General features: G+C 48.2%; 1 protein-coding gene across 2 annotated transcripts in view; it reads right to left on the bottom strand.

The window, feature by feature from the left end:
- LOC132815267 (sodium/potassium-transporting ATPase subunit beta-1-interacting protein 3-like) overlaps positions 1-15,395 on the bottom strand; it is a 450,311-nt gene that overhangs the window by 22,560 nt on the left and 412,356 nt on the right. Inside the window, exon 5 of one of the 2 annotated variants that reach the window (XM_060824089.1) lies at positions 10,289-10,389. In XM_060824089.1, the coding sequence (XP_060680072.1) occupies positions 10,318-10,389 (72 nt within the window). In that variant the 3' untranslated portion in view covers positions 10,289-10,317. The remainder of the gene's footprint in view (positions 1-10,288; positions 10,390-15,395) is intronic. The other variant, XM_060824087.1, reaches the window with a different exon arrangement.

Below are 15,395 nucleotides of genomic sequence, written 5' to 3'. Positions count from 1 at the left end.
CACGTCTATCTAAGGCCCTAAAGGAGTCTTCCACATCCATCAAAATTTTACCTGCACATCCACTAATATCATTTATTGTATCCGTTGCTCCCGATGCGGTCTCCTCTACATTGGGGAGACTGGGCGCCTCCTAGCAGAGCGCTTTAGGGAACATCTCCGGGACACCCGCACCAATCAACCACACCGCCCCGTGGCCCAACATTTCAACTCCCCCTCCCACTCTGCTGAGGACATGGATGTCCTGGGCCTCCTTCACCGCCGCTCCCTCACCTCCAGACGCCTGGAGGAAGAACGCCTCATCTTCTGCCTCGGAACACTTCAACTCCAGGGCATCAATGTGGACTTCAACAGTTTCCTCATTTCCCCTTCCTCCACCTCACCCCAGCTCCAAACTTCCAGCTCAGCACTGTCCCCCGAACTTGTCCTACCTGCCTATCTCCTTTTCCACCTATCCACTCCACCGTCTCCTCCCTGACCTATCACCTTCATCCCATCCCCCACTCACCTATTGTACTCTATGCTACTTTCTCCCCACCCCCACCCTCCTCTAGCTTATCTCTCCACACTTCAGGCTCTCTACCTTTATTCCTGATGAAGGGCTTTTGCCCGAAACGCCGATTTCACTGCTCGTTGGATACTGCCTGGACTGCTGTGCTCTTCCAGCACCACTGATCCAGAATCTGGTTTCCAGCATCTGCAGTCATTGTTTTTGCCTCGTTGATTTTAACCCTACTGTGAATCCTCTTGCAAGGATGCCTGCCTTGAAGAAGTTTTCTTCCTCTCTCTACAAGAATCTCAGGGAGCCCCTCTCCCACTGCAACTCCCAGGTCATTTCCTCTGCCCTGAAGCTCTTCAACCATGTCCTGAAACAAACTCGGTACCACAGCCTCATTTGCTTCCTCAGTGCCTGCCTCCGTAACCAACTCATCCCACACGGACTCCGAACCACCTTTAAACCAGCAGAGTTCGGACCTGAACGGGATAAACAGTGCAGACTACAGATTCAAAAACACCAGTAACGGTTCTCCTTCAGGATCCTCCGCTCCACACTCTCAGCAATGCACCGGCACCTAACCTCTCTACAGTCAGCCCTGCCTCAGCTGAGGGTCACACGCTCTCAGAATTGCAAAGGACCCACTCTGTACTACATCCTCAGGAGAATTCATACTCTCAAGAAACGGTATTTCAACACCATCTCAAACATCAAAAACTGTAAATACAACAAACTTTTATCTATGCACCTCCATAACCAGAGCTCCTCAAACATTCCAGAAGATTCCCCTGGCCTCAGAAATGACTCAGACGCTATTAGCCATGCGGCTGATGCAGCTGCCACCCACACGCTGATTGATGATGTCATTCCGCTCCCATCATGGCCACTCCCACAACCACTTCTGCTCTTCATAATTCCTCATGCATCACACGTGACATCACTTCCGCCCCTCACATCATCGCTGATGCCACACGCTCAGTGACTTCCGCCACCCCTACTGCCGTGTCTGTCACCACTTCCGCCCCCACCAGCACCTCTCACCTGCATTCTGCTGACACACACCCCACAGACCCCACTGTCACTATCTCCACCCCCCAGAACCTCGAGGGGAACACTACCCCTGCTCATGACTCCATCCCCATTCTCCCCACCACCACACCCACTCCAGTTACTGGCTCCGACCCCACTCCCAGCTACATACCCAAACCAGATCCCAGCTCCCAGTCCTGCCGAGTTTTCACCATCCCTCCAGACCTCCCCCTCACTGAGGACGAACGATCAGTCCTCAGCAAAGGACTCACCTTCATCCCCCTCCGCCCACGCATCAATGAATTTAATACACATTGTGACGTCGAACAATTCTTCCTCCGCCTCCACCTCCGAGCTTACTTTCACAATCAGGATTCCCGCCCACCTTCCGAGGACCCCTTCACCCATCTCCAACTCACTGCATCCACCTGGACACCCCACGCTGGACTATTACCCGCCCTCGATCTCTTCATTTCCAACTGCGGCCGGGACATTAACCGCCTCAACCTGTCTACCCCCCCTCCCCCACTCCAACCTCTCACCCTCACAATGCGCAGCCCTCCAATCCCTCTGCTCCAATCCCAACCTCACCATCAAGCCAGTAGATAAAGGGGGCGCAGTGGTAGTCTGGCGCACTAACCTCTACACCGCTGAAGCCAAATGCCAACTCGACCATGACCCCACCGCCCATCACCAAACCATCATCTCCCAGACCATACAGAACCTCATCACCTCAGGAGATCTCCCACCCACAGCTTCCAACCTCATAGTCCGGGAACCCGCACTGCCCGGTTCTACCTCCTTCCCAAGATCCACAAGCCTGACCACCCTGGCCGACCCATTGTCTCAGCATGCTCCTGCCCCACTGAACTCATCTCTACCTACCTCAACACTGTCCTATTCCCCCTAGTCCAGGAACTCCCCACATACGTTCGAGACACCATCCACGCCCTCCACCTCCTCCAAGACTTCCGTTTCTCCGGCCCCCAACGCCTCATCTTCACCATGGATATCCAATCCCTCTACACCTCCATCCGCCATGACCAGGGCCTCCAAGCCCTCCGATTTTTCCTCTCCCGACGTCCCCAACAGTACCCTTCCACCGACACTCTCATTCGTTTGGCTGAACTGGTCTTCACCCTTAACAATTTCTCCTTTGAATCCTCCCACTTCCTCCAGACCAAAGGGGTAGCCATGGGCACACGTATGGGCCCCAGCTATGCCTGTCTCTTTGTTGGCTACGTAGAACAGTCAATCTTCCGTAATTACACCGGCACCACTCCCCACCTCTTCCTCCGCTACATTGATGACTGCATTGGCGCCACCTCGTGCTCCCGCGAGGAGGTCGAGCAATTCATCAACTTCACCAACACATTCCACTCTGACCTTAAATTTACCTGGACCATCTCTGATACCTCCCTCCCCTTCCTGGACCTCTCCATCTCCATTAATGACGACCGACTTGACACTGGCATTTTTTTACAAACCCACCGACTCCCACAGCTACCTGGATTACACCTCTTCCCACCCTACCTCTTGCAAAAATGCCTTCCCATATTCCCAAATACTCCGCCTTCGCCGTATCTACTCCCAGGAGGACCAGTTCCACCATAGAACACACTAGATGGCCTCCTTCATTAGAGACCACAATTTCCCTTCCCACGTGGTTAAAGATGCCCTCCAACGCATCTCGTCCACATACCGCACCTCCGCCCTCAGACCTCACCCCTCCAACCGTAACAAGGACAGTACGCCCTTGGTGCTCACCTTCCACCCTACCAACCTTTGCATAAACCGAATCATCCGACAACATTTCCGCCACCTCCAAACAGACCCCACCACCAGGGATATATTTCCATTCCCACCCCTTTCCGCCTTCCACAAATACCGTTCCCTCTGTGACTACCTGGTCAGGTCCATGCCCCCCTACAAACCACCCTCCCATCCTGGCACCTTCCCCTGCCGCCACTGGAATTGTAAAACATGTGCACACACCTCCTCCCTCACCTCTACCCAAGGCCCTAAAGGAGCCTTCCACATCCATCAAAGTTTTACCTGCACATCCACTAATATCAATTATTGTATCCATTGCTTCCGATGCAGTCTCCTCTACATTGAAGAGACTGGGCGCCTCCTAGCAGAGCGCTTTAGGGAACATCTCTGGGACACCCACACCAATCAAACACACCGCCCCATGGCCCAACATTTCAACTCCCCCTCCCACTCTGCCGAGGGCATGGAGGTCCTGGGCCTCCTTCACCGCCGCTCCCTCACCACCAGACGCCTGGAGGAAGAACGCCCCATCTTCCACCTCGGAACATGTCAACCCCAGGGCATCAATGTGGACTTCAACAGTTTCCTCATTTCCCCTTCCCCCACCTCACCCCAGTTCCAAACTTCCAGCTCAGCACTGTCCCCATGACTTGTCCGGACTTGTCCGACCTGCCTGTCTCCTTTTCCACCTATCTACTCCACCCTCTCCTCCCTGACCTATCACCTTCATCCCCTCCCCCACTCACCCATTGTACTCTATGCTACTTTCTCCCCACCCCCACCCTCCTCTAGCTTATCTCTCCACCCTTCAGGCTCACTGCCTTTATTCCTGATGAAGGGCTTTTGCCCGAAACGTCGATTTCACTGCTCCTTGGATGCTGCCTGAACTGCTGTGCTCTTCCAGCACCACTGATCCAGAATCTGGTTTCCAGCATCTGCAGTCATTGTTTTTACCTTAGCCATGACCTTGCTGAGTGGTGATACAGGCTACTGTTTCCTGCTGCTCTTTCCCATGTCCCTAAAAGGAAGGATTTACTGAAAAGAGTCTCCTGGCCCCTCCTGGTATAAATATGAGTTCTGATTATAATTGTCATTGTTGGAGTACATTCTGTTTACTGTACAGTTTAAGCTTTCAAAACTGTTGATTTTGACTTCCATGTGGATAAAACTATATTGATTTTTGATTTACCATGACACATTAAATATAGCGATATTAAAATAAATCTCAGCTGGCTGGAAACCACTGCCAGTAATATTTGTGTAAACACTTGTGATGTTCATATGACATTCTCTTATCCTTTAGCTGAATGATGACCATACTCCATTTAATCTAAATGGAATGTCTATTCATCACTGGGTGTGGGAATGGGAAAACAAAACACATAGGTACACAAAGGCACAGTTCTCTGAGTTTGAGCGAGGGCACATCATTGACGCAGAATTGGAAACAGTTCCCTTTGCATCACTTTTCTTGATGGATATCGAAGGGAATAAAGGAGATGGTTGAAATGGAAAGAATGAACAATGTTTCTGCATTTGTTGTGACATGGAAACGGCAAAAAAAACCATGGAGATGAAAGTGATCTCGTAGTGTCAAAGATGCTCAAAATGAATCAGCAGCCAAGTCTTTATGTCAGTTATTTACAATTAACTGGGAAGCTTGGTCCAGATATCAAATTTCAACCAAATCACCGTGACAACGAGATGAGGAAAACAATCTCCAAAAAGAGTAAACTTCACATGAACGATGAAAAGCATCAGTGGAAGATCAGCAGTTGATTTCCTTCACGTCAGTTTTATGCTGCTGGTACAGACCAGTATCACTTCCGGGATTTTGTATAAACATATCAGAAATTTATACATTGCTTCAAGCAGCATGTGGAATTCTCTGGTCGGTTAACACTAACATCTGCATTGTTCCTTTTGTATTCCATTTAAAAAATTGCATAATTCTGTATTACTCCCCATTGATGGGCTTATTACAGCATTCTGCCCTTACACTCCCCTTACACCGCCCTACACTGCTCTACACTCCCCTTACACCGCCCTACACTCCCCCTACACTGCCCCTACACTCCCCTTACACTCCCCTTACACCGCCCTACACTCCCCCTACACTGCCCCTACACTCCCCTTACACTCCCCTTACACCGCCCTACACTCCCCCTACACTGCCCCTACACTCCCCTTACACTCCCCTTACACCGCCCTACACTCCCCCTACACTGCCCCTACACTCCCCTTACACTCCCCTTACACTCCCCTTACACTCCCCTTACACTCCCCCTACACTCCCCTTACACCGCCCTACACTCCCCTTACACCGCCCTACACTGCCCTTACACTCCCCTTACACTGCTCAACACTGCCCTTACACTCCCCCTACACTGCTCAACACTGCCCTTACACCGCCCTACACTGCTCAACACTGCCCTTACACTCCCCCTACACTGCTCAACACTGCCCTTACACTCCCCCTACACTGCTCTACACTCCCCTTACACCGCCCTACACTGCTCAACACTGCCCTTACACTGGTCATTTCCGACTTCTTCGAAGACGTGATCGACGATGCTCTCCACCGCATCTCCTCCACTTCCCGCTCCTCTGCCCTTGAGTCCCGCCCCACCAACCGCCACCAGGACAGAACCCCACTGTTCCTCACCTACCACCCCACCAACCTCCGTATACAGCGTATCATCCGCCGTCATTTCTGCCACCTCCAAACGGACCCCACCACCAGAGATATGTTTCCCTCCCCTCCCCTATCAACGTTCCGAAAAGACCACTCCCTCTGTGACTCCCTCGTCAGGTCCACACCCCCCACCAACCCAACCTCCACTCCCGGCACCTTCCCCTGCAACCGCAAGAAATGTAAAACTTGCACCCACACCTCCTCCCTCACTTCCCTCCAAGGCCCCAAGGGATCCTTCCATATCCGCCACAAATTCACCTGCACCTCCACACACAGCATTTACTGCAGCCGCAGCACCCGATGTGGCTTCCTCTACATTGGGGAGACAGGCTACCTACTTGCGGAACGCTTCAGAGAACACCTCTGTGACACCCGCACCAACCAACCCAACCACCCCGTGGCTCAACACTTTAACTCCCCCTCCCACTCCACCAAGGACATGCAGGTCCTTGGACTCCTCCATCGGCAGAACATAGCAATTTGACGGCTGGAGGAAGAGCGCCTCATCTTCCGCCTAGGAACCCTCCAACCACAAGGGATGAACTCAGATTTCTCCAGTTTCCTCATTTCCCCTCCCCCCACCTTGTTTCAGTCAAATCCCTCGAACTCAGCACCGCCCTCCTAACCTGCAATCTTCTTCCTGACCTCTCCGCCCCCACCCCACTCCGGCCTATCACCCTCACCTTAACCTCCTTCCACCTATCACATTTCCAACGCCCCTCCCCCAAGTCCCTCCTCCCTACCTTTTACGTTAGCCTGCTGGACACACTTTCCTCATTCCTGAAGAAGGGCTCATGCCTGAAACGTCGACTCTCCTGCTTCTTGGATGCTGCCTGACCTGCTGCGCTTTTCCAGCAACACATTTTCAGCACTGCTCTACACAGTCCTTACATTGCTCTACACTGCCCTTACACTGCTCTACACAGTCCTTACGCTGCTCTACACTGCTCTACACACCCCTTACACTGCCCTTACACTGCTCTACACACCCCTTACGCTGCTCTACACTGCTCTACACACCCCTTACACTGCCCTTACGCTGCTCTACACTGCTCTACACACCCCTTACACTGCCCTTACACTGCTCTACACATCCCTTACACTGCTCTACACTGCTCTAACACTGCTCTACACAGCCCTTACGCTCCTCTAAACGGCCCTTACACTGCCCTCACACTGCTCTACACTCCCCTTACACTGCTCTACACTGCTCTTACACTGCTCTATACTTCCCTTACACTGCTCTACATTACCCTTTCCCAGCTCTTACACTGCTCTACATTACCCTTCACTGCCCTTACAGTGCTCTACACGGCCCTTACACTGCTCTACACAGCCCTTAAGATGGAAAATTATAGGCCAATTAGCCTAACCTCGGTTGTTGGTAAAATTCCAGAATCCTTCATTAAGGATGAGGTTTCTAAATTCTTGGAAGAGCAGAGTCTGATTAGAACAAGTCAACGTGGATTTAGTAAGGAGAGGTCGTGTCTGACAAACCTGTTGGAATTCTTTGAAGAGGTGACAAGTAGGTTAGACCAGGGAAACCCAGTGGATGTGGTCTATCTAGACTTCCAAAAGGCCTTTGATAAGGTGCCACACGGGAGGCTGCTGAGCAAGGTGAGGGCCCATGGTGTTCGAGGTGAACTACTGGTATGGATTGAGGATTGGCTGTCTGGCAGAAGGCAGAGAGTTGGGATAAAAGGTTCTTTTTCGGAATGGCAGCTGGTGACAAGTGTCCCGCAGGGTTCGGTGTTGGGGCCGCAGCTGTTCACGTTATATATTAATGATCTGGATGAAGGGACTGGGGGCATTCTAGCGAAGTTTGCGGATGATACGAAGATAGGTGGACAGGCAGGTAGTACTGTGGAAGTGGGAGGCTGCAGAAGGATCTAGACAGTTTGGGAGAGTGGTCCAGGAAATGGCTGATGGAATTCAATGTGAGCAAATGCGAGGTATTGCACTTTGGAAAAAAGAATAAAAGCATAGACTACTTTCTAAACGGTGAGAAAATTTGTAAAGCCAAAGTACAAAGGGATCTGGGAGTGCTAGTCAAGGATTCTCTAAAGGTAAACATGCAGGTTGAGTCTATGATTAAGAAAGTGAATGCAATGTTGTCAGTTTTCTCAAGAAGGTTGGAATATAAAAGCACCGTTGTGCTACTGAGACTTTATAAAGCTCTGGTTAGGCCCCATTTGGGGTACTGTGTCGAGTTTTGGTCCCCACACCTCAGGAAGGACATATTGGCACTGGAGCGTGTCCAGCAGAGATTCACACGGATGATCCCTGGAATGGTAGGTCTAACATACGAGGAACAGCTGAGGATCCTGGGATTGTATTCATTGGAGTTTAGAAGATTAAGGGGAGATCTAATAGAAACTTACAAGATAATACATGGCTTGGAAAGGGTGGACGCTAGGAAATTGTTTCCGTTAGGCGAGGAGACTAGGACTCGTGGATACAGCTTTAGAATTAGAGCGGGTCAATTCAGAACAGAAATGCTGAGACATTTCTTCAGCCAGAGAGTGGTGGGCTTGTGGAATTCATTGCCGTAGAGTGCAGTGGAGGCTGGGACGCTAAATGTCTTCCAGGCAGAGATTGATAAATTCTTAATGTCACAAGGAATTAAGGGCTACGGGGAGAATGCTGGTAAGTGGAGTTGAAATGCCCATCAGCCATGATTGAATGGCGGAGAGGACTCGATGGGCCAAATGGCCTTACTTCCACTCCTATGTTTTATGGTCTTACACTGCCCTTACACTGCCTTTACACTGCTCTACAATGTCCTTATACTACCCTTACACTGCTCTACACAGCCCTTATACTGGTCTACACTACCCTTACACTGCCCTTACACTATCCTTACACTACTCTTACAGTGCTCAATGCAGTCTTAAATCTGCTCCCCCTAATTTTGAGACTTTGCCCTCTTGTCCTAGTTTCACCTCCCAGTGGAATCATCCTCTCTACTTCTGTCCTATCTATCCCCTTTATGTTTTTGTAAGATCACCCTCATTCTTGCAAAATTCTGTTGAATATAATCTCAGTCTACTCAGTCTCTCCTGATAAGTCAACCCCCTCAACTTCGGAATCCACCTCGCGAACCTCCTCTGCGAGTACATCCTTACTCAAGTAAGGAGACCAAAACTGCACACAGTACTCCAGGTGTGGTCTCACCAGCTCCCTGTACAGCTGCAACATAACCTCCCTACTTTTAAACTCAAGCCCTTTCCCAATGAAAGATAAAATTCCATTTGCCGCCTTAACTACCTGTTGTAGCTGCCGACCAACCTTCTGTGATTCATGCACAAGGGCACCCATAGCAGCATGCTGCAACTTTTTCCTGTTCAAATACTGTTGTGCCTACCAAAAAGGATCCCCTCACAATTACCAGCACTGTACCTCATCTGCCAGATCTTTGCCCACTCACTTAAACTACGTTCCTTTGCACAGTTTCACAGTCTTCTGCACTTTGCTCTATCACTTAGCTGAGTGACATCTGCAAACTTTGACACACTACATGTGGATCTCAGCTCCAAATCATCCATGTAAATTGTAATCATTGTTAGCATTTTAAAAGAACCCTACTAAAGGGTTGTGATTCAGTGCAATCACCAGTAGCTGTCGGAAGCAAACAAAAGAATGAGCGACCAGGTCCCTAGCTCAGGTAATTTCAACAAACAGAGCACTTCTGTCAATGTCAGATAACACACAAATGGGAGTTGATTTTAGAATCCTGAACAGTAAAAAGTTGTTTTCCTTAACTTGTGGAATATTTGTCACACAGTCCCTGGAATTATGTGAATGCCAGATGATGGGCAACTTATTTTTAAGTACACTTGAATCAATTAAATAAACTGTGAGACATCTGACCTAATACTCAAGTCGGTGGCGCAGTGGCACAGTGGTTAGCACTGCTGCCTCACAGCGACAGAAACCCAGGTTCAATTCCCGACTCAGGTGACTGACTGTGTGGAGTTTGCACGTTCTCCCTGTGTCTGCGTGGGTTTGCTCCGGTTTCCTCCCACAGTCCAAAGATGTGCCATGCTAAATTGTCCATGGTGTTAGGTGAAGGGGTAGATGTAGGAGTATGGGTGGGTGGCGGGTCGGTGTGGACTTGTTGGGATGAAGGGCCTGTTTCCACACTCTAAGTAATCTAATCTAATCTCGTGGTATCAGATTGACAATGTTGAAGAGAAGTTCTGTTTAAAAGAAAATCCTTATTACTTTGTTGCATTCTTGCTGAGATATAGAATTAATCTATGGCAAATTTAATCATTATTGCAAAGATCATGGCTCACCCGAGAGTGATCCAGAGATGGATGGGCTTTCAGTACTTACAGGTGTCCTCATCCTCGGTGAAAACACTGATCACATAGCAGGCATAGACAAAGCCAATCAGCTGTAGGGAGAACAGACAAACAGAAGTGAAAGTTACAACCTGATGGAAGTAGTTTTCAATGTATTTCACAATCCTTGGAATAGAACTGACTGATTTTATTCTTTATTATTCTTTCCTTAATTCTAAAAAAAATTAAATAACGCAGTGAGTAAAATAAGATGTAACACTGGAGACCAGCTCAACAGAGTACATCCTGTACAGACCACGTCCCAATGCTGCCTGCCTTGCTGTGTTCTCCCAGCCTCCTGCCTGTCCCTCCTGATGCTGCCTGCCTTGCTGTGTTCCCCCAGCCTCCTGCCTGTCCCTCCTGATGCTGCCTGCCTTGCTCTGTTCCTCCAGCCACCTGCCTGTCCCTCCTGATGCTGCCTGCCTTGCTGTGTTCTCCCAGCCTCCTGCCTGTCCCTCCTGATGCTGCCTGCCTTGCTGTGTTCTTCCAGCCTCCTGGCTGTCCCTCCTGATGCTGTCTGCCTTGCTCTGTTCCTCCAGCCACCTGCCTGTCCCTCCTGATGCTGCCTGCCTTGCTGGGTTCCCCCAGCCTCCTGCCTGTCCCTCCTGATGCTGCCTGCCTTGCTGTGTTCTCCCATCCTCCTGCCTGTCCCTCCTGATGCTGCCTGCCTTGCTGTGTTCTCCCATCCACCTGCCTGTCCCTCCTGATGCTGCCTGCCTTGCTGTGTTCTCCCAGCCTCCTGCCTGTCCCTCCTGATGCTGCCTGCCTTGCTGGGTTCCCCCAGCCTCCTGCCTGTCCCTCCTGATGCTGCCTGCCTTGCTGTGTTCTCCCATCCTCCTGCCTGTCCCTCCTGATGCTGCCTGCCTTGCTGTGTTCTCCCAGCCTCCTGCCTGTCCCTCCTGATGCTGCCTGCCTTGCTGTGTTACCCCAGCCTCTTGTCTGTCTACTTTGGGTTCCAGCATCTGCAGGTTTATTTTTTGTCTCTTTATGGAGCACTTTACTGCCGTTTTGGGGAATTCTAAGTGTTATTAATTTTTAATTGATTTATTTAAGTTAATTCTCAGGGCTGCAAAGTTTTTGAAATCGAACCAAATTTTGTGTTTTACATTTAACTTAAGTATAAACTTTTACAGTGGTCGTCAGTGGTACACTTAGCTGTCCACTTGTGACAGCACTCTGCTAATTTAGCAACTAGCTCATTCTGGTTTCCACACTGAGGCTTTGACTCAGATCTCTGGGATTTTTGCTCAGATAAATATAGGAGGCTTTTGAGAATGCAGGGAGTGAATAATCTGGAGGCCAATATGGAGTATAGGTTCCACATAGTACAAGGTATTTCATCAAACAAGAAATGGTCTGAGAGAGAGACTAAGAGCTTAGCAAACCTGAGAGCTGAAGTCCAGACACATTCATTAAATGAGCAGGAAACTGATTGGTTGGTACAGTTTTTTAAAAAATGAACTTCAGAGGGACCTAAGTACTGTGTTAAACTTATAGCTTACTTGTTTAAACACCTTAACATAGTTAAACAAAAGACAGAAGAACTGAAGATGCTGGAAATTAGGAACAAAAACAGGAATGGCTGGGAAAACTCAGCAGGTCTGGCAGCATCTGTGGAAAGAAAGCAGTCAGGGAATTGGGCTTGGAGGTCACCTGCCTGTGGGGATCGTAGCTGCAGTCTGCTTTGGAAAATGATACTGCTGCCATTCACGCTATTTCCACCCGTCTCCCCCCTCAACAATCCATAAGGTTCAGATGGAGTGAAATGTGAGTTTGTCCATTTTTACAGGAGGGATAGGAAAACAGAATCTTATTTAAATGAATGGGCTACAGAACACTGCAGTTATTTTTAATGGAGAGTTTATCCTTATATAGAATGTGGGCATTGCTCACATTTGTTTCCAATCCTTAACAACAGCAGTGGTTAGCACTGCTGCCTCACAGCGCCTGTAGACCCTGGTTCAATTTCCGACTCAGGCGACTGACTGTGTGGAGTTTGCACGTTCTCCCCGTGTCTGCGTGGGTTTCCTCTGGGTGCTCCGGTTTCCTCCCACAGTCACAAAGATGTGCGGGTCAGGTGAATTGGCCAAGCTAAATTGCCCGTAGTGTTAGGTAAGGGGTAAATGTATGGGTGGGTTGCGCTTCGGCGGGTCGGTGTGGACTTGTTGGGCCGAAGGGCCTGTTTCCACACTGTAAGTCTAATCTAATCTAAACCCTTATTGAGCAGCTTGCAGCTGTTTCAGTGGACAGTTCAGAGTCTACCACATCACTGTGCCTATTGAGATAGATATAGGCCAGACCAGGTAAAGATGGGTCTCTCATTACACAGAGAGATATAGAGGCCTGCTGATGATGCTAACCTGAGGGTCAGCGTGCCTTAGGTGAGGGAGAGGTTGAGAAGGAGAATCCTTCAGGGTAATCTCAGCTGGTGCGGGAATTGAACCCTATGCTGTTGACATCACTCACCTACCGCCCTGTCAACTGAGCTAACCACCCACAAACAGCATTAATCAGCCTGATCATTGGTCCACGGTTACCATTGCCAAACTTTTAATTCCAGATTTTATTGTATTCAAATTTTGCCATTTGGCAAGATTGGGTGAGAAATCGCCTCACCAGGACAGTAGGCTGGGGTTCTGGATGATTCCTGATGAAGGGCTTATGCCCGAAACGTCGAATTTCCTATTCCTTGGATGCTGCCTGACCTGCTTTAACCAGCAACACATTTTCTTCTGGATATTTGGTCCAGTTACGTTACCAGCATTGCAGGAGAGGAGATGTCAGGCCACGGGCAAAGTTAGGGCCAAATAACCTCCCCCTGCTCCTATCTCTGCTGATTTTGTGTAAGACGCCAATTCTATAACGCACATTATTAAGGCACTGACCCCCATTATCATTATGTATGTAGAACTAAAATAAAATCATTTTTCAAACCTTACCCTTAACTAACAATCTTTTAAAAGTATTTTAATGATCCTTGAATAATTAGCATTTCTTTCAAAAACAGAGCTGCTAAACATAAAACACATAATTATTTATGATGCATTTCCTAATTCACATATTCACAAAGAGAAAAGAAACAATTTTTTATTAAATTTGACTGATTGCATATTCTCTTTGAAATCATCCTAAATTACAGAGCACACTTGCATTTATTTTTCACTTTCAATTATTAATGCCATCACAGATTATCTTTTAAGTTGTTGACACGCGGACCTGTCAGGAACTCAGAATGCAATACTGTACCGACAGCACTGCTCATTGGGCAATTCCCAATTAGTATTGTGGGATTTGTTTCAATTATTGGGTAATGTTTTGATTTTAATTACAAAAGACAGTTAAAGCCCTGTTCATGTTCCAGCAATGTCAGCCTCACTTACATAATGCAAAACTATACCACAATCCATTATTTTCATGAGAAAACAGAATACACTGAGGCAGATCTAGGTCAAGTGAATAGTTTACAAGCACTTTGTAGCTGTTACTGTCTAGCTGTTAATATTAATGAGGTGCTGCTGAGATTACTGTTACTTTTGGTTGGATTGACCAACTGTCAGTTTTACTTTGAGCTGTTCTGAAATATCCATCTTAAATACGTGCACAACAGGTAATCTAATCAAAGAATAAAATCAATTGTACTGACAAGCAGCTTTGAAATACAACTATGGGGCATCTTCTTATGCTGTCTGTCCAAAGGCAGGTGCAACAGTGCCACAGCATTCACCATGGGTATCGAAGGAAGCAGGTTCTGAATACACCAGGATGCTGTTTGCAGCCACCAGCTGTCCAGCCAACTGAACCACCCAACTCCCCAAAGAACCCAGGTTGCTATGGCAACAAATACTTTTCCATGATAATGGCCAAGTGGTATTAATGCTGGACTGTTAATCCAGAGACCCAGGTCAACTTCAAATCCCACAGATGGTGGAATTTGAATTCAATAAAAATCTGGAATTAAAGAGGCTAACGGTGGTGATGAAACAATTGTTGGAAAAACCCACCTGGTTCACTAATGTCCTTTAGGGAAAGGAAGTAGCCATCCTTACCTGGTCTGGTCTATCTGTGTCTCCAGACCCACAGCAATATGGTTGACTCTTAACTGCCTTCTGGGTAATTAGGGATGGGCAATAAATGCTGATCCAGCCAGAGATGCCATCATTCTATGAATGATTAAAAGCAAATGCTGTAGTCCTTTGATGGTGATGGTAGGGGCCTCAGTCTCTTTCTCTCATATTGACCAAGGCTCTCTCTCACTCTTACAGCCTGTCATTGACAAATTGGAAGGATTTATGAGTTGCTACTCATCTTCGGTCAGTTATGAGCACAGCTCCCATGACCATCAGGGCCTGGACAGGAGCTCAAATCCTTAGCTTCAAGGTGGGGATGCTAGCCTCTAAATGGGCCACTGTCATCAAAACCTCATACAGACCTTTTAACCAGCTTCACGGGCAAGAGGCAGGGCCAGGACAGCACCTTCCCGAGCAATATTAGAAGAATCGAGCATTGTTGACTGAGAAAACCCAAGTGCTAGGGACCAAATTATGACTGAAATGAATGAAGGATAATAACCACCTTTCTTCAATGAGCATCTGTTGTGACAGGAAGGGAGAATATAATATTCAGGAGCTCAAAGAATGTTTTTTAAAGTCATCAGAACTGCAGGGAAAGTAACTTAGATTAGCTGCGAAATAACTACACAGAGGCCTGTCTTCCATCACCAAGTCACCCTTTGTCTATACATGAACAATATTTGATGTTAGTATGGTCTCATTTCGAGCCAGGGACCAGAGTGTCAGTATCTCCGACAATGCTGCCTTTTTTTTTTCTTTTTTTTGTTATTCAATATCCATCACCAGGAAGACAGGAAAACACCTGAGTGGCCAGTGACAAGCAGTGCCCTTCACATCAAAGGGCAATGCTGTGTGACAATGCTGCCTTTACCTGTCAGCCAGGGCTCTCTGATTGGATCAAATTAACAACCCTAATCAGGGAACTCACATTCTATGATGTCCAGCTGGCTAACTGTGTTACAATCCTCTTTACTATTCAACAGAATAAT

The sequence above is a fragment of the Hemiscyllium ocellatum genome, chromosome 4, assembly GCF_020745735.1.
Source record: "Hemiscyllium ocellatum isolate sHemOce1 chromosome 4, sHemOce1.pat.X.cur, whole genome shotgun sequence".
Lineage (NCBI taxonomy): Eukaryota > Metazoa > Chordata > Chondrichthyes > Orectolobiformes > Hemiscylliidae > Hemiscyllium > Hemiscyllium ocellatum.
Note: the sequence above shows the minus strand (reverse complement) of the source record. Positions and strands in the feature narration are given on the sequence as shown.